General features: G+C 45.1%; 1 protein-coding gene across 6 annotated transcripts in view; it reads right to left on the bottom strand.

Annotated features, from left to right (window-relative positions):
• Positions 1-1,199: 1,199 nt before the first annotated feature.
• The window catches only part of Golgb1 (golgin B1), a 60,099-nt gene continuing 38,885 nt past the window's right edge, over positions 1,200-22,413 (bottom strand). For 5 of the 6 annotated variants that reach the window (XM_031363808.1, XM_031363810.1, XM_031363811.1 and 2 more), the window contains 10 exons: positions 15,704-20,814; positions 12,930-14,817; positions 8,100-8,278; positions 6,953-7,112; positions 6,623-6,760; positions 4,421-4,564; positions 4,103-4,200; positions 3,459-3,593; positions 2,668-2,773; positions 1,200-2,468 (listed from right to left, as the gene is read on the bottom strand). In XM_031363808.1, the coding sequence (XP_031219668.1) occupies positions 2,334-2,468; positions 2,668-2,773; positions 3,459-3,593; positions 4,103-4,200; positions 4,421-4,564; positions 6,623-6,760; positions 6,953-7,112; positions 8,100-8,278; positions 12,930-14,817; positions 15,704-20,814 (8,094 nt within the window). In that variant the 3' untranslated portion in view covers positions 1,200-2,333. Of the gene's footprint in view, positions 2,469-2,667; positions 2,774-2,978; positions 3,071-3,458; positions 3,594-4,102; positions 4,201-4,420; positions 4,565-6,622; positions 6,761-6,952; positions 7,113-8,099; positions 8,279-12,929; positions 14,818-15,703; positions 20,815-22,413 lie in introns of those variants that run through there. The other variant, XM_031363814.1, reaches the window with a different exon arrangement.

Here is a 22,413-nt window from a genome sequence, read left to right as displayed (position 1 = left end):
TTTCAAGTGAAGACATTGCTCAGGTGGCCTGCTGGCCCAATGAAATAGACCCTTTCTGATGTGAAGGCCCGAGAACTTAGCTATGCTTTTATTGGCTGCCTTACAAATAACCACTTCCCCCTGCCCCCAAGCATGGCTCCTCTGGCAGCCTGGGGCACTGACAGACGATAAAGACAAAGCACATGAAGTCCCAAGCATCTCTGGCTGAAAAATAATCCTACTAAGAATTTGTTTTTGAATCTGACCCTGGCTTTCCTCATCTCTGTCATCTGTGGAGTTCTGACTTGCCTGGCTTACAGAGAAAGAACCCTACAAGGGTCCCAGGTTGGTGAAATTAGACAGAAGCGAACATTTGTAGCAACAGAAAGCTTCTAAAGTCACTTCCCAGTGGATGCTAGACTTGGTACACTTATTTCTTCAAATAAAGCTATTTTATAGTAGAGAAATATGTAGCAAGGGGTAATGTTAAATTAGGGCTAGACATTGTACCACACCACACAGCAATGCAGTTCTCTGGAGAACCATAGAACTTCAGCAATGACACCAAGAAAACTCACTTCCCCCTTACAAACATCCCATGTTCATCCCCTGAGCAGTAAAGTGCTAACTAACATACAGGAACAGCACAGCTCTGAAGTCAAAGAGAACACGTTTCCACTCTTCTACCTTGAGATAGTGGGTCAGCTTTTCCCATGTGGCAAACTCATATAAGAGCATGATACCTACCCAACCTGCACGAGCTATGAACAGCCCCCTCTGCACTGCGTACTCAAGGAGCTTGGTTTTTGTTTCTATGAGACACTGGCTAGCCTTACTATGTAGACAAGATTGCCCTTGAACTTACAGTCCTTCTGCCTCAGCCTCCTGAGTGCTGGAATTACAGGCATGTGCCACCATATTTAGTGGTCTAATATTTTCAGAGTTTTCTCAGAACTATACACAAGGCTTCACAAATTCACATCCTAGAGTTCTGCTCCTTTAACTCAAATCTCAGGATGGGTTTTCTAAACTGTACCTCATCTCCTTTGGCTCCAGCAACTGAGGCTAGAAGGATGTTCAGAGCCATGTGATGCTGATCACTGAGATGAAGGAGTTTCAGAATTTTCTATTCCAGTAACCACCCCTCCATCCCTCCCTCCCCATAATGTGAAAACACGGGCATGTAACGTTTGTGCCAACAGGTAGTCTCACGCAATTCCTTATTCTGAAAATAACTTTATTATTTTACAGTAGTTGAGGAAAGTTTTGGGGATGTTGTGACTAAAATTTAATCATCACAGAACAAAGGGCTGATCAGTCAGCCCAGCAGTTCTCTCTTCTTTAGGGGGTGAGAACAGGAAGGGAGCACAATCATATCCATAAAGGGGAGTACCAACACAGTGGGATCCACCCATTCCGTGCCACTGCTCTCAGGTCTCGATTCAGGTGCTTCACCTTCTCTTTCCAGAGGCAGGGGACAATGGCGTTGGAGACAGAATGACCCGGCACTAGCACAACAGTGCAGCTTAGTAGTTCTTGAGGCTAAGTTGTGATGTGGTACTCAGACCTGACTCCAATTCACCATGGCACGGCCCCACTGGCCTCTGGACACTGTCTTAGGACCCCTATGGAGGCACATCCAGAAAATAGGACTATAGAATTTGAACCTTGCTGTCCATCGCCAGTTCTTCCTGCCTTTTGGTGCAAAGAAAGGCACCAGCCAGTTAATACCTTAGTCGACATGTGACCGAAGGCATAAGTGATGGGGTCCAGTCCTGACAATCCACAGCAACAAACCCTCCCTTTGCTGGTGATGGAACAGGCAGGAAGAAAATGCCTTCCTCCCTGAGATCCAACAATTGAAGCCTGGGAGCCTTCCAGCTCCCCACCTGAGTCTTCAAAGACTGCTCACATGTCCTATGGGACAATGTGTTCACTGCCCACAACTCTGCATTCATCCTGAGGCAGGAGAAAATACAGGCAACAAGACAAAGCAGGTTACCAAGAAAAGTGATACTGGATTCCAGATTACTGTGTTTATTGGAACCATCTTGTTGGCATGGCTGGAAGGCCTCTCAGCATCCTACAAGACCACACAGGATGTGGGTCTAAAACATCCAAGAAGCAGTGAGCACAGCACATTTGGGAAGCTGCTCAGACCAAGCACACGTGTTTAAGGACAGCAGGTGTCAGGCCTTCTGACTGTGCCTGTCCTCACAGCCGCCTCTGTTTTCACAGGCACTTTCCAAGAAGAGGTGGAGGGGCTGAAAGTGAGAAGGCTGCTGTGGAATTGACAATCCTGACACTAGAGATGAAGGAATTACAAGTTCGAGAGTTGTGGTCAAGTAACAAGTTTATAGGTGACCCGTGAAACACAGAACCAGTAAAATATGAACCATTAGGAAGTAGATGGCTGCAAGCAGTGGCACTCGTGTCCGGGAATGGCAGAGTGAACGCAGGATCCGCTTCCATCCGGCACCGCTCCGGGTCTGAAACACACACACACATAAATAAAACACAGGGAAATCAGAGCTCTTCCCCTTCATCAGCAATCCTGATCCCATCCTCTAAGCAGAGAGGCATCCTGGGAGACAGTGTCCTCAGTGTCTGGACACCTACACCATTGCCCACCTCCACACCTGAAGCCCATTCCCATGGCACAGAGCCCACCCTGTATCCTCTTCTTACCCTTCGACAGCTACTGCCTGGGAGATCTATCAGCAGCGCCTGCTCCTGAGAGCCACAGGTGCCAATGATAGGAGTCCGGGCCGAATCCCATTCGCTATGCTCCAACCTGTGTTGAGGAAAAACATACAACATTGGTCCCCTGCATGCGATTCTTCCCAGTCATCTCAGGAAGGTGGCCTAGGGGACTGGCAGCAAAGGCTCCTGCCATGGTCCTGGCCCTCACAGGAGTAAAGGGACTGCCTATTTAGGATGCTGGCTGGTTAGTGTCTTGTCCACGACAGCATGGCCAGCAGGCAGGAAGCAGAATCCAATACCTGTTTGTCTCTGACTCCTGTTTTCCACTCTCTCTCTGCCGCACGATTCAGAAGCTCACTCATTTCTCCTCCCTTCTCTCCCCTTGCTCCTGTTTTTGAGGAAAGGACTTATTATACAGCCTAGGCTAGCCTTGAATTTACAGTTCTGGCTTTGCTTTCCAGGGCTGGCATTATTACAACTGGCACCTTTTTTTTTTCTTTTTCAAACTTATAAGCACTCAAGAAATTCTTTAGAGTTCTTAGAAGCCTTGACAGCTTTCTGTTTCACTTTCTGCGGACTTGCTTATTACTTCATTTTAGAAATTTTCTCTTAACGAGATGCTGCCATCTCTCAGTGGCCTCTGAGGACAACAGGGCAAGGCCATAGCTCATCACTCATCAGCCCAAAACCACACATCTTTACCCTGAGCCTGGCCACAGAAATGCTCAGGAGCAAGGCCAGGAGGGTAAGGCTCGAGCAAGAGGGGCCAGCCTTACCGTCTGATGTGCTCCTTGGCCAGGGAGAGCGCATTCTCAGCAGTCAACCTTTGGTCTCGCTCTTCTTCCAGCAGCTTCTTTAACTCGCTCAGATCTTGCTTAGTGTTGCACAGCTGCTGCTGGACTTCAGAAAAGCTTGGGTAAAAGCAAATAAAGGGCATCACTGACATAGCACCCAGTCTCTAATACATCTTTACGAGGCTGGAAGTGTGTATCCAGACACACAGACTAACATAGAGGCACAGAGGCAAACAGAGCAAGAACACCCATGGGGAGATGTGAGATGGTAGGAACAATTTTAACTGCGGCCTTTGTAGTGTTGTGTATATATGCATTTATGTTAGAACTGCTGCTTGCTTCCTTCACACAATCTGCTAGGTATTGTTACCCTCAATCTCTACATTACTTCTGTGACACCAGTCAGATAACAGGACATATTAAGTCAACAGGATAAACTCTATTTCCACCAAAATCACAACTCAATTTCTTTAAAACTGACCACATACTACAGGTTTCATTATGAAATTTCTAAACATGTAAATAATGTGTATTTTGATCATATTCATTCCTACTACCCCCTCTGGTCTACCATCCAATTTCTCTGCACATAGGACATGCTGGAGGGTGTGGCCTGCTCCTCCTACCTTGGCTGTTCCTCTCCTGTGGTCTCGGGTTCATTCTTTCTGTGAATTCCATCCTTTTCTTGGGGTGCTCCTGGAGCAACATCTGTATTTAGTGGCCCCTAGAACAAACAGCAGCTTAGTAGCTATGAGGGAAGCTCTCAAGACACTGTATATCTGCAAACTGAAACCCTGTTCCACAGCAGAGGGAAGGGGCAGTCCCTAGCTGCTTTCCCACCGTCTCACTGAGCACTGTTCTCCTGTCATTAGGGATCTGTTTGGTCGTTTTTTCTTAGGCATCATCCCATACCCACCATCACTCCCAGCCTCTTGCTGCCTTACCGCCTGCAGCTTCTGCAGCTGCTTCTCCAGGACTGCACAGTGGTTGAAGAGATTACTGCAGTGCTGCTGGTTCTCACGGAGACTCTGGCTGGCATCGCTGAGCTGGGTGGAGAGAACACTCTTCTCCTCGAGCAGCTGAGAGAACTGATGTGGAGGAGAGGGTAAGTGCTGCCCCCGGACTCCATCGCTGTGAGCAGTGCTTAGGTCACTGGCCTGAGCTTTTGGGACCTGGGTTCTACCTACCCTTGAATCATGCCACAGTTTGTTCCCTTCAAAGTGAAAAATGCCTAAATGTTTCAACAACAAAAGGAAAATAATTCTGGAAGAGTAGCAGGAAACTTTTATTTTTAATAGTGCCAAGGTTTATGAGCAGAAACCCCTACCAAAAATTCCAGGAAGACAAGTTATTCCAGGAATGTAAGCAGAAGGGTCCATGCTTAAATTACTATAAAAAACAAGCCCCAGAGCTCAATATAACCAGAGACTAAGCTCATCCTTAAGCTGTGTGTTTAGTGAAATCACTGTGACAGCTCATGGTTTTATCTCATGAAAGTCCCCAGGAGTAACTCTTTAGTATGGGACCCATAGAGAGTGAGACAAAGCTCAAATGACTGGAGGTTTCAAAGAGGCCTGTGGGAGTCCTCAGTGCCTAACCAGCCAGGCTCTCAGCAGGCAAATGACTGCACTTGTTTAACCAGTGGGTGGGCAATCGAGGTTAGGTTAGGGAGGAGGGACCTTCCTCTCAGCTGAGCCCTCAAGAGACCTAGTTCTGGCCCAGAGTGACAATGGCCTATGGCAGTGTGGTTTGTATTTCATGTGGTTCTACTTACATTAGTCCTAAGGTGGGTGGCTGTGATCAGAGGGAAGGAGGGGCTTGTGGGGATGTCGAATGCCCTGGTTTTCATCTTGAGTGCTTGTTACACATTTTTAACTTTGTAAAAGTGTACCATGCTATGCTAGTGATCTGATACTTTTATGTTTTACTTCAATATAACATTTAAAATTTTTAGCTGTTATCATCTACCAAAATGATTTATTCCATCATCTATAAATAGCTCTGCTTCAGTTTAAAATGCTGTCATAGGGGGTGGATGTCTAGATAGAGCCTTGGACTAGAGAAGAAGAAGACCCAAGATGGTACTGAGAGGTATTCACTGAATCTTCACAGCCAAAGAGCTATGGGGGTGGTGTGTGTGTGTGTCTGCAAACAGGTAGGTCAGAGGAGAACCCTGCCCCCAAATAAAATAGAACTAAATCAGGGTTGGCTATTTCATCAACTCATCTGGATGCAAAGCCAACGCTATGTCTGGCATTTCAATGTTAGGTGAACTTAACATCTAGCGAGTACCTCTGTGTAGCAAACACACTGTCTTCCCATGTACAGAAGCCTGACTTAAGAATGGCCTCCAGAAACCTGGAGCAGGTTACTTAGGATGGGTGGGCGTTTCTCCTCATCTGGGAAAACTATCTCCTGATTTTTATGATTTTTGAATCATGATATTGGTTTTTATGAGTATGTGCCTCAATCTGTAATACCCGTTCATGCGTGTAGGCATGTTCATTCTATAGCACACATGTAGAGAACAGAGAACAACCCTCAGGAGTTGGTTCCATCTTTCCTCTCTGGGATCCAGAGATCAAACTGAAGCCATCAGGGTTTCACGAGGCAAGCAGCCTCACTCACGTTATATGAGTTCTGGTGATAGGACACATGCACTCCTCACTCAAACATACATTTCAGATATTCACAACTCTCCTCAAAGTAGACCTCTGGACTCAAGTCTCATTGACCTAAAATAACTTCTAATTCTGGCAGACACTACCTATCTAGGTTTCTTAGAAGAGGGCAGGACTGGGGAGGAGCTGGTGTGAGAACATGCTGACCAGAGAGCAACAGGAAGACAATGACTCATGGGAGACAGGCAGGAGATGCTTACACATTCCTAACATAGAGAGGATGGGGTGAAGCTTCTGTATTTTCAGTGGATGGATTTCTCCGAGTCATTCTTAAAGACCTGCCTAGGTCAAGGAGAACAAAGGCTGTGTTCTCTGTTCTGGAATAAACACTAGCTCTTGTAAACTTCTGTTTGTAAGAAATATAAGTCTATTCTCAAGTTACGCTGAAGCTGGGTGCCTGTTGCAAATCTTATCTCCAGAAAGAGAAAAAAGCAACTCAATTTCAGTCTAGCAGGAGACACGTACCTTGCTGTTCAGCTGCTGAATTCTTAGCTCCTTCTGATGAATTTCCTTCAAGCTGTCATTGAGCTGGGTCCTGAGAAGTTCTGTCTCATAAACTAGGTTTTGTGACACATCGAGGGAAGCTGATGTCTCTGGTAATGCCTGCCAGGACCAAAACGTCACTAAAATGGTCTCTTAAGAGTGTTCACACTGAAACCCTCCCTCTAGAAGAGGTTGCATCACCCCCAAAAAGCCTGGAGGAGGCTTGCCTCATGGTAGATCGGCAGTTAGAGGCGGGCGGCTCATGCCTCTTAGGTAGTGGCACCCTGAGTAGAAATGTATGGGTCTCCTCACCTGTCGCTGGTACTGTGTGGGGAGAATCTGAGTCTGGGAAGACCTCAGCTCCCTCAGGAGACTCTGCAGATGACCAAGCTGCTGATCTTTATCTGAGATGGCCATAAGGTACTGCTCCTTCACCCTCCTCTCATGCAGCTCCCAGGAACTCTTCTCCATTCTACACCATGAAAAAAAGAACGGCTCAAATACACTCATGACACGAAGGAGAATAATTCCATATTCATATTCTCATGAGGTATGAGCAACGTAGCGAAACTAATACATATCACAGTGAAATTTCTTCTCTAAGTGGAAACACCCAGGAAGCTGATGAGAGCCAGGCTGTGCCAGCACCAGAGGAGAACTCCTCCTAGCAGGGCTCCAGTGTCTTCCCAGAAAGGCTGGCGTTGGGTCTGGAACCTGAGCAAAGAGCTGTGTTTCCAAGTGGGAAGAGCAGTTCAGGACAGGGGTGAGAACTCAGCACAGGGCACCCGGTGTGCATGCAGACAGTAGACTTCAGAACTGCAGGAGCTGGCGCGTACAGTAGATATGTATGGACTAAGGATGGTGTGACCATGCAGGGCATGGGAGCCCATCATGGTCCTTCAGCAGTCAGACCCATGATGCAGAATTAACATTAGTGTCGACTCTCAAGGACTTAGAACTCTGGCTCCTGAATATATATATATATATATATATATATATATATATATATATATATATATATATACACTCACACACTAGGTATGAGACCTGAGCAAGTTAATCTCACCACGTTTCTTCAATAAAATGGGAATAAGCTAGTTATTCCTTAAGACTACTGTTAAGGGCTAAAAGGGGCATATCACTTATCAAACACAAAACGTGGCACATATTAAACATTAAGTAGTACACATTAGTTGTTATTTTTATTTACTTCTTTTCCTAAATTTAGTAAAGATGGACTTCTACTTAACACCAGCTACTTCTCTGCTGCTATGAATAAAGACAGCTGGGTATGGCGTGTAGTGAGTAGCATGGGAGCTTTCACTGGGGGAAACTAGGCAAAGCACACGAGGGCTCTCTTACTGTTCTGCAGCACTCTGTAGCCTGTAACTATTTCAAAGCAAAATGTTAAGATGGAATTAAATTAAATAAAATAAAATGCTTCAAGTTACAGTCCTACCTGAGCTGATGCAGCTCGTTCTGCCAGGAGAGGTTCTCCTGCCTGAGCTCCTCCTCCATCATCTGCAGTGCTTTTGTCTGATCCTGAGATTCCTGGAGTTGAGCCTTCAGCGGACGGAGCTCCGTCATCTCTTGGTTCATCTGTAAGTACTGCTGCTGCAGATTCTTCAGTTCTTTCAGCTTTAAGCAGAGGGAGAGCAACGGGTAACTCATTTCTTACTCCTTACTGACCAGTAGTTCCTACCACAGCTGCTACAGACTGTCAGCACCTTCCCACAGCCCAGAGACAGGCAAGGGACTGCTGTCAAGGATACTGGGCCTAACCATTCCTTTCATTTCACTTCTACCACACTGGCTTTGAGGTCTGAAGTTAAAACCCTAACCTGGGTCAGACTTAAAGGACCCACAGAATGACTGGATGGAATCCATTTAAGCCTGAGTCCTTACTCTGACTTCTTATCTCTTACATGAACACCCACAAGGTTTTCTTTGTTGCTGCTGTTGCTGTTTACTTACTTGTTTTGTCCTTGTTTCCCAACTCTTGGGATCAAATTCAGGCATCAGGCAAGTAGGCTTGCACGTATCCCTAACCTACATCCCTGCTGGACTCCAATCTTAAACTGAGCTGATGTTTGCTATAGAGAACATCTAAGTCTTTCTTTCCCTCACCCACTAAATGAAGATAATTACAGTACTTTTCCTCATAAGAATATCAGAATTAAATAAGAAAATTAATAGGTCTCACACACAAAGTTAGTGAATATTATGATGGACTTGCCTTTAGCAAAACTGCATTCTATTTTAAAACTCCCAATACTCAAAGTTGGATGAAGAAATGTTGGATATCTGGGAAAGACAACAGCCTTAGACACACACATACCTTTCATCCACTCAGAAACGTTAATACTACCACACCAGTGGCTTTTTAAAAAGCACCAAATGCAAAAAGGATCAGGAAGCCAACAAAGGTCAGCAGTGACACACTGGAGGTTGAAAAGCAGATGAACAATGGTAACTGACTTAACACATTTGCGACAGCTGGATTTTTAGCTGGTGATAGAGAAGCCAAGGACCAACAGAACTTACTCTGCAGAATCTTCAAAGGGCTCAGGAATTAACAACACCAGGTACGTCTGGAAAAAATGGTGATGGGTTGGAGGGAGGTGGGAGCTAACACGTGGAGGCTTCTCACGGAGCTGCTTCAGAAGCAACGGCACGCTAAATCCTTCTCAGTTCTGACTTTGGTAACCTCACCACACAAGCAGTTCACTCTCTGGAAAAGGTAAAGGATCTGTCCCTGGCCCAGCTGCCAGTAAGGCACTGCTCTAGACAACAGTTACTGGTGACAGGACACACACCACAAGTGATACCTGCCCGTCCCCTCCTCAGCTCGGAGATGAGAGTTTCCTTCTATCTAGGAGATGAAAGATCTCTCAAAGGTCTGGTCAGAACTCGAGGAACTAAAGGTACCTACCTCGGGACCACTATCAATGAACTCAGCAGGATCACACTGCACTGCATTCACAGCGTGACCCTCCGCAGGCTTTCTAGACTCTACTCTTCATGTGAAAATGAAGCAAGGATTGCTGTTCATGTAAAGAAAGGCTAACATCAGGGGTAAAAAGCAACCGCTGAGAGAGGGGAATTCACCACAGTAGCAGGGAGAAGCTACACTGATGAAAGACACAACAGAGATTGCTGTCAAAGAAAACACTACAGCAGCAATGAAAAAGTACAAGGAAGCCTCACTAGAGGAAGAGGTCAGAGGTCAGAGGCAAGGAGGGAGGCACACACCTGTAGTTCTGGCCGTTGACAGGTTAGTGCAGAAAGATTGTGAGTTCAGGGTCAGCCTGGACTACTCTGAACCTTCTAGGCTAGCCCCATCTATATAAGAGCCTGTTTAGAAAATGAAACAGGGAGCACCCTCAGAGCTCCCAGGGTCTCAACCACCAACCAAAGACTGCACATGGAGGGGTCTGATTGTTCAGGCAGCATGTGTATAGTAGAGGATTGAAAATTCGATCATCAATAGGAGGAGAGGACCTCGGCCCTGTGAAGGTTCTGTGCCCCAGTGTAGGGGAATGCCAGGGCCAATAAGTGGGAGAGGGTGGGGTGGCAGGCATGGGGAGGGGGGAGGCAACTGGGGTTTGTTCTTGTTTTTGTTTGTTTGTCTTTTGGAGGGGAAATTGGGAAAGGAGAAATTACATGTAAATAAAGAAAATATCTAATAAAATAAATAAATAAATAAATAAATAAATAAGTAAATAAATAAAAGAAAACAAAACAGGGTAGAAAGATGGCTCAGCAGCTGAGAGTCCTTGCTGCAATTCCAGAGGACCCTAGTTCAATTCCCACATCAGGCAACTTGGAACTGTCTATAATTTCAATGCCCTTACCTGCATATCATACACTCACAGACATGTACACATAAACCAACAAAGCAAAGCACCACAAATTAGACAATTCATGAAACAAGAAAAAAATACACAAAAATAAGAAAAAACAGAATCTCTTACAAATTAAGAGCATAATAGCAGGGCTGGAGAGATGGCTAGTGATTAAGAGTACTCTCTGCTCTTCCAGAGGACCTCGGTTCAATTCCCAACACCCCCATGGTGTCCCACACCTGTAACAGCAGTCTGAAGCCTTCAAGGACAACAGGCATGTATGTGGCACACAGACACACATACCCATAAGCATTAAAGAAGTAACAACATCAACTAAAAGAACATAATGGCAGAGAAAAGAACAAGCAACAGGCTCAGAAGACAAAGTGAGGCGTGCCTCAGAGGCAGAGGCTCTTGTGTGCAGGGAGCATGGGACAAATGCTAAGACAAGCACTTGGGAAGTAGGAGGCAAGCAACTGGGAAGTGTGGCGAGAGAGCCCAGCTCTGGAATGAGCCCAAAGGAAACATCGAGGACAGCCACGGGATGGGGATGTGGGCAGGACGTGCTTGCTGTGATCTCTGTGTGCTGAAGTGGGCTTTGGTGGCCTGCATGCGAAGAACAAGTATGAGGCTGAGAAGATGGGGATACATTGTCTTGAGTGGCACACCAAGGGGACCCTAAGCCTCTTCTAGTCCATCCTCTACAGTTATAAGGTTCTGAAGTAGGGCAGTCATAAGAAAGGAAGAGTTCTAGAGTAATTTATCCAGGACTATATTTATCATCTCCAGAGGGTTACACACTGGAAGCAGTATTGCTATATCTGTTGAGTATAAAGAAGTTTATCATGGGATGCTGAAGGGGAAAAGATGGGCATGTAAACAGAGTAAAACACCTCAACGGTTAGATGGAATAAAACCAGATATTGGGCTGGCGAGATGGCTCAGCGGGTAAGAGCACTTCCAAAGGTCCTGAGTTCAAATCCCAGCAACCACATGGTGGCTCACAACCACCCGTAATGAGATCTGATGCCTTCTTCTGGTGTATCTGAAGACAGCTACAGTGTACTTATCTATAATAATAAATAAATCTTTAAAAAAAACCAGATATCAAGTTATAGAAATCAATAACAGCAAGTTATAGAAATAGGGAAATGGCTTTTTAAAAAAGGTTTGGTTCATTAACATTCAGTAGACAAGAAGTGTACAAATGGGGCTGAGTGACCAAAACATAGTGTCCAGTGTTTACAATGCATAACCTATAGGAAGCAGTTCTCTGAACAAAACACAGCTAACTCAGAATCTGCTGCAACCTCGGTGCCTGGGGACAACTTTGCACATGCTCCTCTGGTGCCACACGTTTTTTTGTTTGTTTGTTTGTTTTTGTTTTGTTTTATGGTGTGCTGAGCATCCAAACATAGGTATTTATGCTTGGGCAGCAAGTATTGATTGGTTTTCTCATTTGTTTCTGAGACAGCCTCTCACTGGCCTGATGACTGTCAGCATAGGCTAGGCTAGCTGACCAGTGAGCCCAAGGACCACGAAGGACCACTCAGGCACAAGACAAGCTGTCTCTCTATTTCTGAAAAAAGTTAAAGAGGAGTGAGGAGAAACAGTCATGGCGCTGTGTGTCTGCAACTGTGTCTACTTAGGCAGCTGAGGAAAGAGGATCCTGAGTTACAACATCAGCATGAGTAGCTTAGCAACCATCCGTTTCAAAATTAATGAAAATGGCTGGGGATGTAGCAGCGGTAAAGAACTTGCTTAGCATGTATGAGCTTCTGTGTCAGTTCCAGTAGAGGAAAATAAAGATTGGAAGGAAGGAGGAAACAGGAAATCACTCAACTGCAAACAATCATTGACTGAATAGCTATTCTTAAAACATTTTGAGACAGGCTCATTCCACTGCCCGACTGCCTTAAGTAAGCTACATAACCTCAGCTTGTCTTGAACTCACAACACCAGCTTCCTGAGTGCTGGAGTTATGGGGATGTGCTGCCACACCACTAACACTGACTTCAAGAAATCCCTTTTACATTTAACGTCATTCTTGACAAGTTAGGGCTGAGCAATACTTCTAAGACAAGCTAAGTACTTGCTATCCTGACCTAGTGAATGACTAAGGGCTCAGCTGGCACTGTGAAGACACCCAGTGATGGCCTGTGCTTTCCCCAGTTACTCTGCTTTAAATCCTGGAACCATTTACAGCATGTGCAAGAGCAGCTTGTTACCTTTTAGTCCTTTTATAACCAATGCAGATTCTGTGTAAAGAGAAGTCCTCAAGTTTGAAAATGGTAACAACATGTCTGCTTCTCTTAAGACCCAAAGTGTTTGTAGAGTGTGTGGTAATGCAGTGATTAGAAACATTTACCCTTTTCTATGGGAATAAAAATCCATGTGAAGAATGGCCCCAACCTCTTAAACACAGATCTGAAGCACACACTCACCAACCGATCTCTGTCATTCTGTAGTGAAGACATAGCCTTTTTTAAGCTCTGTACTTCCGCTGGGCTGGAGGCAGCTGAAGGGGCTGCAGCCCTTTGCTTCCCTTCCTCCAACTTCCGGAATTTCTCCAGCTCACTCCACAGGCGATCTCTCTCATTCTGTAGGCTGGTCATGGCCTTGGACAAGGACTGCACTTGGTTGTGAGAACTTTCAAGTTCTGAAGATAGTTGAAGCAGTTGCTCGTCTTTGGATGTGAGCTGCTGGTTCAGTTTCTCTAGGCGGGACAGGGTGTTCTCAGAGGTGGACAGGGGTAAGGCATTCTGGGAAAGAGTGACACTCTCTGTGTTGGAGTCCTGCTGCTCTTTCAGCTGGGCCAGTTCCTTCAGACTGGCATCATACTTCTTCTTCAGGTCACCAAGCTCCTCCGTGGCATGATCTCTGCTGTCCTGCAAGGAACTCATTGACCTTCCAAAGGCCTGAATCTGTGCCGTAAGATCCTTATTCTCTTTGGTTACCATAAGCAACTTCTGTTCCATCTCAACCAGGTCTCTCGCCAGCTCTGCTACCCTCTCTTCGGCTGTCTCTGTTTCGTTCCGCAGTATCCCAGCATCGTGATGGAGATGCTTCAGCTCTTTCTTCAGCTTATCTTCGATTTCACTTACCTTCTTGGTGGCTTCCTTCTGTACACAAACTAACTCCTCTTCCAGATCTGCAGTTCTCTTCTGAGAAGAGGAGAGAGCCAGATTTAGCCTCTGGATCTCCTCCTCTTTTACTCTCAGTTGGGCATGGTAGACACCTAGGGTACCTTCTTCCTGCAGGGCTGTCAACTGTATCTTTAAATTTTTGATCTCTTTAGACAAATCTTGGTTCTCCTCCTGGAGGGCATCAGAGGACATCTGTAGACTTTGCTTCTCTGCTTCTGACCCCTTCAGCCTTTCTTCTAACTTTGCACACTCATTTCTCAGCTCTTTATTCTGCTGTAGTTGAGCATCAAGGAGCTGCTTTTGTTGAGAGTCCTTTATGGCTATCACTTCATTCAGGTCCCGCCTATACTGGATCAGTTCAGCATCCAGCTTGGCATTCTCAGAATTGAGATCATCCATATGACTTCGCAACCCTCGAATTTCCTCCTTTAGTTTATTATTCTCAGCAGCAGCATCTTGGATGAGTTCGTCCTTTTCCAAGATTACAGAGAGGTGTCGCTCTTCTAGCTGTCGATAGTCACTCACGATGCGGTCCCGGTCATCCTGGAGCGAGGACATAGACTTAACAAAGGAATCCAACTGAGCCTTCTGCTCAAAGCTCTCCTTTTTGATAGTTTCCAGTGCTTCCGTGAGCTGACTAGTTTTCTCAAGGACCCTTTTGTTTTCCTCTTCTAGGGCCACATTCTCCTCTTCCTCCTGGGACAACAGGTTTTCTAGTTCTTTGATCTCTTTACTGTGTTGTTGGTGTAGTTCCTCAACAGCTAGTTGGATAGCCTCTTCCTTGCCAGAAAGCAGGCTTATAATCTTCTGTTCCTTCTCATTGATTTCGTCATGTAGCCGACTGATTAACTCTCTGGAGGCCTTTAGGTCAGTCTCTAGCTGTTCACAACTGAACTTACAATTTTGGATGTCAGCCTCTTGCTGCTTTATGATCCCTTCCAAGTTGTTTTCATGTTCTTTGTATTTTTCTAAAGAGTTGTTTAAGTCAACTGACTGGTCTTTGAGACTCTTCAGTTCTGATTCTAACTTAGTTAATTCATTCTTAGAATCATGATACAGTTGTCGAGCTTCTTCTAACTGGGACATAAGTTCTTTATTTTCCTCTTGCATCTTATCATAAACCTTCTGTTGATGCTGGAGCTCGGTCTGGGCCTTGGTCTCCCAAATTTCTTTGTCATGTTCAAGCCTAGGGAATGGGGCCAAGAGTCAGGGGAGGGAGGGAGTAGGGAAAAGGAGGGAAGGAGAGATATTAACTATATGACATACACCTAACTTATCTAAAAATCAGTCAATATTCACTATTGAAGGTTTTAATAGAGATCTTAGTTCTCTGTATCTACACACGTGTACTAATATGATCTAACACACAGAAAAAAATAACATATTAAAGATACATCGGAGAAATCTGAGTCACAAAGGTGTGTTCCTTACTTTAGTCATCCTGGTTTGAGATATGAAAAGCAAATCAGCCCCTACCCCCACTGTTTTATTCTACTGTGCTCCACACAAGCTGATGCCAGGTTTCTTTAAAGCTGTAATCCTAGCAAAAGAAATGGTAAGGATATAAGAGGGGAGGTGTACTAAGGGTAGAGGCAATGCTGGTTCCTAAGCCGGGAAGTGGTTTTCTAGAGTTAGGGCATATGGTGTCTAACTGACAGAAAGTACAGTTGATGCCAACTGTGGCGAAGAGAGAGAAGACCGCCCAGGGCACTAAAAGCAATCCTTTGGGAGTGAGCTGGTGGAAATCTAGACAAAGGTAGTCAGGTTGTCAAGAAATCCAGAAACGGAAACGGGAAGGCAGAGAAACCCAGGCCATCTCTTAACAGAGTTTGGTGGTGGGGGAAGATGCCAGTGATTCTATCTTAATGATTTTATAGTGATAACATTATAACAAGAAGTTAAAAAACTGGCAAAAAGTGTCAGATGGGAAAGGCGATACATTCTAAGGGAATTTAAAACAAACATTGGTTCTGCAACAAATAAAGAATAAATGAGATAATAAAGTAAATATAGTTTAAAAACTTTCCTTGCCCTCACAATTCTCTCTGGAGGGAAATAGGTTCACTGCTTACCTGGAGACGGTGATCTTTAATTCCTCCATGTGGATGGTCATTTGTCGGAGCTGATCCTTTAGAGCAATGCAGTTCTCCTCTTTGAGTCTAACCTCTTCCTCTTTGGTTTGAATGGCATCCCCAAACCTCCGCTCCCATTTCTTAGCTTCATCAATCACCCTGTCCCGGTCATCCTGGAGGGATGACATGCTCTTAGTGAAGGCTGCAAGCTGGGCCAAGGTGCTGTCCAGGCTTTCCTGCAGCTCCTTCATTTCCTTGTCTTTCCTGGTCAGACTGACTTGAATCTCTGCAAGTGTGTCTTCCACGTGGGCCTTTTCTCTGTGCAAAGCATCCAGCTTTTCTTGCATGTTCTTCTTCTCTTTTCGGTGTTTCTCTTCTGCTTGCTCCAGTCTTCGCAAGAAGTCTTCATCTTTTTGTTTTATCTGGCTTTTGATGGATTCTTTGTTTGACTGAAGCTCCTTTTTCAATTTGAGGTTGTCCGCTAGCACTCTCGCGGCTTCGCTTTGGGTGTCATCTAGCAGTATCTTGAAGCTAGATAATTCAGCTTGTGCCTTTTTGCGATGTTCAACTGCCTGGGCCAGATTTCCTTTGGTTACATCCAAATCCTTTTGGGATTCAGTATGAACAAACTCGAGGGCCTTGACAGTCTTCTCCAGGGCGCTGATCCTCTCTAGGTACCGGATGCAGTCCTTCTGCAGTTGCTTCACTTCTTGCTGTTTTTCCTTCAGCAGCTCCTGTAGCTCCTTTGCATGGCTTTTATTGCCAGGTTCTTTCTGGGCACCTTGTATCTTTTCCATGTACTCTTTTCGTATTTCTGACTCCACCTTGGTTTTTTCCTTGACCAGCTGCTGCTTTTCTTCCTCTAATTCACTCACACATCTTTGAAGGTTCCGCATTTCAGACTCTAGTTGCTCGTTTTTTATTTGGGCATCTGTAACATCCTGGTAATAATTCCCAATGCTCCCATTAAGTTCTGCCAGTTGATTCATCAGCCTTTCTTCTAAATCATCTTTTTCCTCTTCTGCTGTCTCCTTCAGCTTGGTAACTCTGCAGAGTTCTTCTTGGATTTGCTGATTTAGTGTGGTTTTCTTGGCGACTTCTTCCTCCAGGAGCTTTAGCTCACCATCCTTTGCAGATATCTGAGTTAGTAGGGCATTTTTCTCGTTTTCTAAAGTCTGGCTAAGTTCCCTGTCTTTCTGTTTCTCCATCTCTAACTCAGCAATTCTTCCTTTAAGCTGATCAAGCTGCTGGAGGTAGTTATTAATGTCATCGTGTGAGCTGAAAGCCTCACTAACACCAGGCTTGGCAGCATTAGCCAACAGAGCAGCTTCCGAATCTTCAAGCTTGGCACTTTCACTCAGAGAGCCTTGTTCTTGAGACTTGCCCACCACAGCTTGTGTCACCTCTTCAATGACATCCTTTGGCTCATCAGATTTCTCAGTGGCCTCCAGGCTACCTTGTTTCAGTACTCGAGCTTCTACCTGAAGCTTTAGATTTCGAGTCTCTTCACTCAGAGTGTCCTTTTCTGCCATTAAAGCCTCAAACTCCTTAGAAAGGGTTTTATACTCCAATGTGATCCTTTCTAGTTCCTCCTTCAAGCTGGAATTGGAAGAAAGAAGAGCTTCCATGCTTTCATTGGCTCCTTCTCCAGGCTGGGTCTCTGCTCTAAGCCGGTCATTTTCCTCCTCTAGCTCAAGGATCTTCTGCTGCTTAGATTTAGCAAACTTTCTCATCTTCTCTCTCATCTCTTCCATTTCCTGTTCTGCACCCTGCAGCTGCTTCTCTCTCTCTCTCTTGTCTGACTCTGTACTCCTTAACTTTGCATAAAGCTCTTGCTTCTCTTGTCTCACGCTTTCCACCACGTGCTGAATCCTCTCTGCTTCATTGCTTACATTCTCGTAGGACTGCAGAAGAACCTCATACTCCTTCTGCAGCTCCTTGTGTTTCTCTTGCCATTCGGTGCTCTCTGCGATCTTAGAACATCTCATAGATTCTAGCTCCTTCATCAGCTTTTCCCTGTCCTCAGTGAGACCCTCTAGAGCTAGTTTCAGGCTTTCACAAGAGCCACCAAGGCTCTGATTTTCCAGTAAAGACCTATCCATTTCTACAATGAGTTTGTCTCTTTCTTCCTGAAGAAGGGCTAACTTTCCTAGCAATGCATCTTTCTCTTGATTCTGATCAGAAACCTGGCTTTCTACATCTGCCAGAGACTTGGTCAGGTGTTCAACAGCATCTCTGGCTGAGGACAACTGCTCTTGCAGACTCTTGTTTTCTTTGAGTGCCTCCTTCCGGGAGATGAGGGCAGCCTGCAGTTTCCTCTGTAATTGTTGCTTTGCATTAGTTTCTTCCTCAAGCTCTGTTGACTTCTTCTTTAGCTCACAAATTTCCACCTGGGCCTGCTTTAGCCTCTCCTCATGCTCCTTGGCTTGCATTTCCAGCTGTGTGTGCAGAGCCTTGATTAAGCGCTCCTGCTCCACCATTTCTGTTTGTAGTGTGGTGAGGGTCTGATCTTTCTCACTAAGCTGTCCATAAAGGTAGCTGACCTCTTCTTCCTTCTGGCCCACATACTTTTGCAGTGCATCTAGCTCAGGCTGTAATGTTTTCAGATATTCCAGGTCAGCAATTTTCAACTGGCTGCTTTCCAACTCCTGTTTCAGCCATTCTGTGTGGGCCTTGGCTTCGTGGGATGCTGCCGTCAAATTCTGGATTTCTAAACCCTGTTCATTTATCTGTTCTTGTAACAGGAATACTTCTTCTGACTTTCTGGCCAGCTCACTTGCTGTAGAACTAACTTTCAATTCCAGCTCTTCCTTCTCAGCCTCCATTTCTTTCAACTGGGCCTGAATCTGGGCAGCAGAAACAGTAGCTTGGAGAGCTGCTGTCTCTCCAGGGTGAGAAGGCTGAGCTGCGTGTAAGTCTGGTTCTGAAGCAGGCTCTGTGTCTTTGAGTAAAACGCCTTCTAAACTTTGAGTGGGAAGACCAGGTTCCTGCTGGTCACTGCCTGGGAGCTGTCTGTCTATAGACTCCCTTGCTTGACACTGGAGTTGCCTTAGCTGGTCCGCAATGTTCTCATTTTCCTTACTCTGCTCGTCAAACTGTACCTGTAGGTGATGGTAAGCATCCTTCTGTTCCTTGAGCTCTTCCTTTAGATGTTTCTCTTTCTCTTGGGCCTTTTTCAGAATCACCTTCCGGGAAAGTAAGGCCTCCTGAAGCTTCTTTTGAAGTTGTGTCTTTTCTTTCTCAAGGCCTAGGATCCTTCCCTCCAGCTCTGGTTCCCAGTGCTCCCCACTACCTGCACTGGGTGGGCTGCTCACCCCTGCTTCTTTTACAGGCACTGCTGAGTCTCCATCCCCAGCGTCCATGGCGCCTGTGATTAATTTCTGAATAGTTGCTTGGTTTTCAGTGATCTCTTCTTGAAGCAAATCTATCTGCTTTGTTTTACCCTGCAGGTCCTGAGTCATCAGTTGGACCACCGTCTGTAACTCTTCTTGTGCTGCTGTCTTTTCTTTTAAATCCTTCCTTACGCCCTCCAGTTCTACTTCTTTTTCAGATATTGTCTGTTTTAAAGAAACTTCTATTTCTCGCCACTTAGAAGTCTCACATTTTTCTGGGTCATCTTTGTTCTCTCCGTCTTCCTCCAGCTTTCTCCTCTCACTGTCCCCGAGGGGAATCTCTTTCCTAGACTCCTCTCTCACCTTGGCTAACTCCTCCTCTAACTTGCTGACTTTCTGCAGTAGCTCCTTTCTGTTGATCAGCGCTGCCTGCAGTTTCCGCTTTCTCTGCTCGCTTTCTTTCTTCAGCCGTTCCAGTTCCTGCTGAAGCCCCTCTTTACTCACTGGTCCTGCCGGGCTTGACTCGTCATGTCTAAGGCTGGACCCAACTCCACTCTCTTCTACCTGCTCTTTTGTTACTTCCTCAGCTCTTGACAATAAATTGAGCTGCTCCTTCAGAGTCTTAATTTCGACCCCAAGAGAAAACTTCTCTTCGTTAAGCTGGAGCATTTTCTCCGTCATACTGAAGCTGAGTTCTGTCACTTGCTGGTCCTTCTCCTGGATGGTTTGCTGGAGTGTCTCCACATCTTTCTTTTTCTCTAACAAGAGCTGGTCCATCTTGGCTATCTCCAGTTCTTTCTGAGAAAGAGCCTGCGACAGTCCTTCCATCTCCTTTGAGAAGTCCCTCACACGCTCTGCCCCCTCTAGCACTTCCCTCTCCTTCACCTGCAGCTGGCTCTGCAGGCTTTTCATCCGTGTTCCCTGTTCAGAAAACTGTAGTTGTACACCATCCAGCTCTCTCTGTAAAGCCTCGATTTTCACATCTTTGGATTTGGCTTCTATGCTCAGGCTGTGGACCTGCTCCGTGAGCAAGTTGTGCTGAGCTGTCTGGCTTTCGTGGTCCAGAGCTCTTTGCTTTTCTACTCCCGCAAGGCTGCTTTCCAGTTCCTGCACCTGAGCCCGCAGTTCTGCTAAGACATCAAGCTCCTTCACCCTGTGAAGCAGCTGGTCTCTTTCTTCAGACACAGCAGCGAGCGTGCTGCAGGCTTCCTCTGCCTTCCCTTTCACCTCTTCGGTAAGCTGGGTTAGGCTGCTAATTTCCTTCGCTTTCTCACTTAAGTTTTTCTCATAAGTTCCCTCTGCTGTACGAAGGTTTGTCTCAAGCTCTAAAACTTGAGCTTTCAGCCTTTCCAGTTCGGCCTGGTGACACTGACAGACATGTGGTACAGAGAGGGATTTGTCCATTCCGGTGTCATTCAGAGGTCCTGCCTCAGACGTTCCATGCTGATCTTTCATGCCTGCCTGTTCCTTTTCAGCTGCTGGGCCGCTGCTCTCCTCACTGGGTGCACAGAGGATGTCTATTGCTGTAACTGAGGGTGGTCCTTCACTCTCCATCAGCTGTGCTTCTCTCAGGTCTAGGACCTCATAGTCCCCCTCAGGCTTCTTGCCCTGCAGCTGTGACTTAAGATATGCAATTTCCTCCTGGGCTTCCTTCATTTCCACTAACAAAACTGATAGTTCTTTATGCTTCTGAGAAAATGTGTTCTCTAGGACATCCTGTCCACTTTCTTCGGTAGAAGAACTGCTCCTGTTGAGCAAAGTAATACCAGCTGTGCTGACCTATTAAAAAATAAGGAAAAAAAAAAACAACAACAAAACACCAAGAAAGGCCTTAATCAAATAACTCAGACAGCATTACAAATAGCCCAATACAAACTAGCATTTCATGAATTTTCTAAAACTTACCAGGGCCAAGAAATCTAAAACATGCTCTGCTGGAGTTTGGATGTGACATTAGGAACCCAGGTGGCAATTATGACTGTGCTAGGCTACTCCCTCCATGTCATTGCTTTCGTTTGCTTGGAACAGAAAACTAGTCAGTCACATGATATAGTTAATTTGTTTAGGTTCAGAAACCCTGTCTCAAAAACTACAGTGGAGGGTGACCAAAGAAACCTGATGCTAACCTTTGGTCTTTATATGTACAGGCATGGGCACACGCACACACACACACACACACACACACACACACACACACACACACACACACACGCCATATACAGAAGCACACAAAGGGGTTTGGGGGATGTAGGAATGAGAAAAGCACTTGAGAAAAGTGCTTGCTGAACAAGCATGAGGACCTGGACTTAGATCTCCAGCATCCATGTAAATGCCAGGCATGTCTATAATCTCAACAGTTTTCCTAAGGACTATCTTAATAATTTGTAACTCTTTGTTCCCTGCACCACAGACCATAATTCCTAGATCTCAGTAGTAGGCACTGGGGAAGTTCTCTATAACTGCAGGCCACACTCTTATGTTTCCATCCCTATAGACAAGAAATGCAGATACAGTTAAAAACAATTCACTACCACAGGGTTCAATGTAACCTACTGCTTCTTGTTCTATTACCCAATGTGTTTTCATTTCTTTTATAACTTGCTTTCATATTGCTCATTCACTTTCCTCACTTACTCGATACAGTATCTACAGAGTTCAGTTCTCTATACCAAGAGGTCAGAGAACCAGAGAGCTTTGCACTTTCTGGCTTCTCCCATTGTTCTTTCCTCCTCTGAGTTTTCTTCTTCTATGGATCTTTTTCTATCTAATGCCTTTGATCTCAAAAGATATTACCAGTCAGCTTTCTATGCAACATCTATGTTTTAAAATCTACTTTGTTAATTTTTGTTTGCTAATTATTTTCTGTGTCTTTTTCATTATCTTAATAGACACCCATCTTATCTGTGTTGATTTTTTTTTTTAAGCTATGTTTTATCTTGTTTTCACTAGAAATCATTGGCAAGTCTTTAAGGGAATACTTTTAAGTATTCCCTTGGACAAACAAGATTTAATATGAACTAACTAGTACCCCCAGACCTCCCAGGGACTAAACCACCAACCAAAGAGTACACATGGTTGGGCTCATGGCTCTGGCTGGATATGTAGCAGAGGATGGCCAAGTTGGTCATCAGTGGGAGGAGAGGCCCTTGGGGGTTTTTTCGGAGGGGAAACCAGGTAAGGGGAGAACATCTGAAATGTAAATAAAGAAAATATCTAATACAAAAATTTAAAAAAAAGATTTATTTTTAGTTAGTCTTGTCATTTATAACTTAATAATACTACAATTTTGTAAATTAAGTCACCTCTGCCATTTTGTGAACAGGGCCTCAGTGGCCCCATGAAAAGGCACTGGCTGTACATCTGATGATAATTTTTATG

The sequence above is a fragment of the Mastomys coucha genome, unplaced genomic scaffold (genome assembly GCF_008632895.1).
Source record: "Mastomys coucha isolate ucsf_1 unplaced genomic scaffold, UCSF_Mcou_1 pScaffold12, whole genome shotgun sequence".
Taxonomy (NCBI): domain Eukaryota; kingdom Metazoa; phylum Chordata; class Mammalia; order Rodentia; family Muridae; genus Mastomys; species Mastomys coucha.
This window is presented reverse-complemented; position numbering and strand designations above follow the sequence as displayed.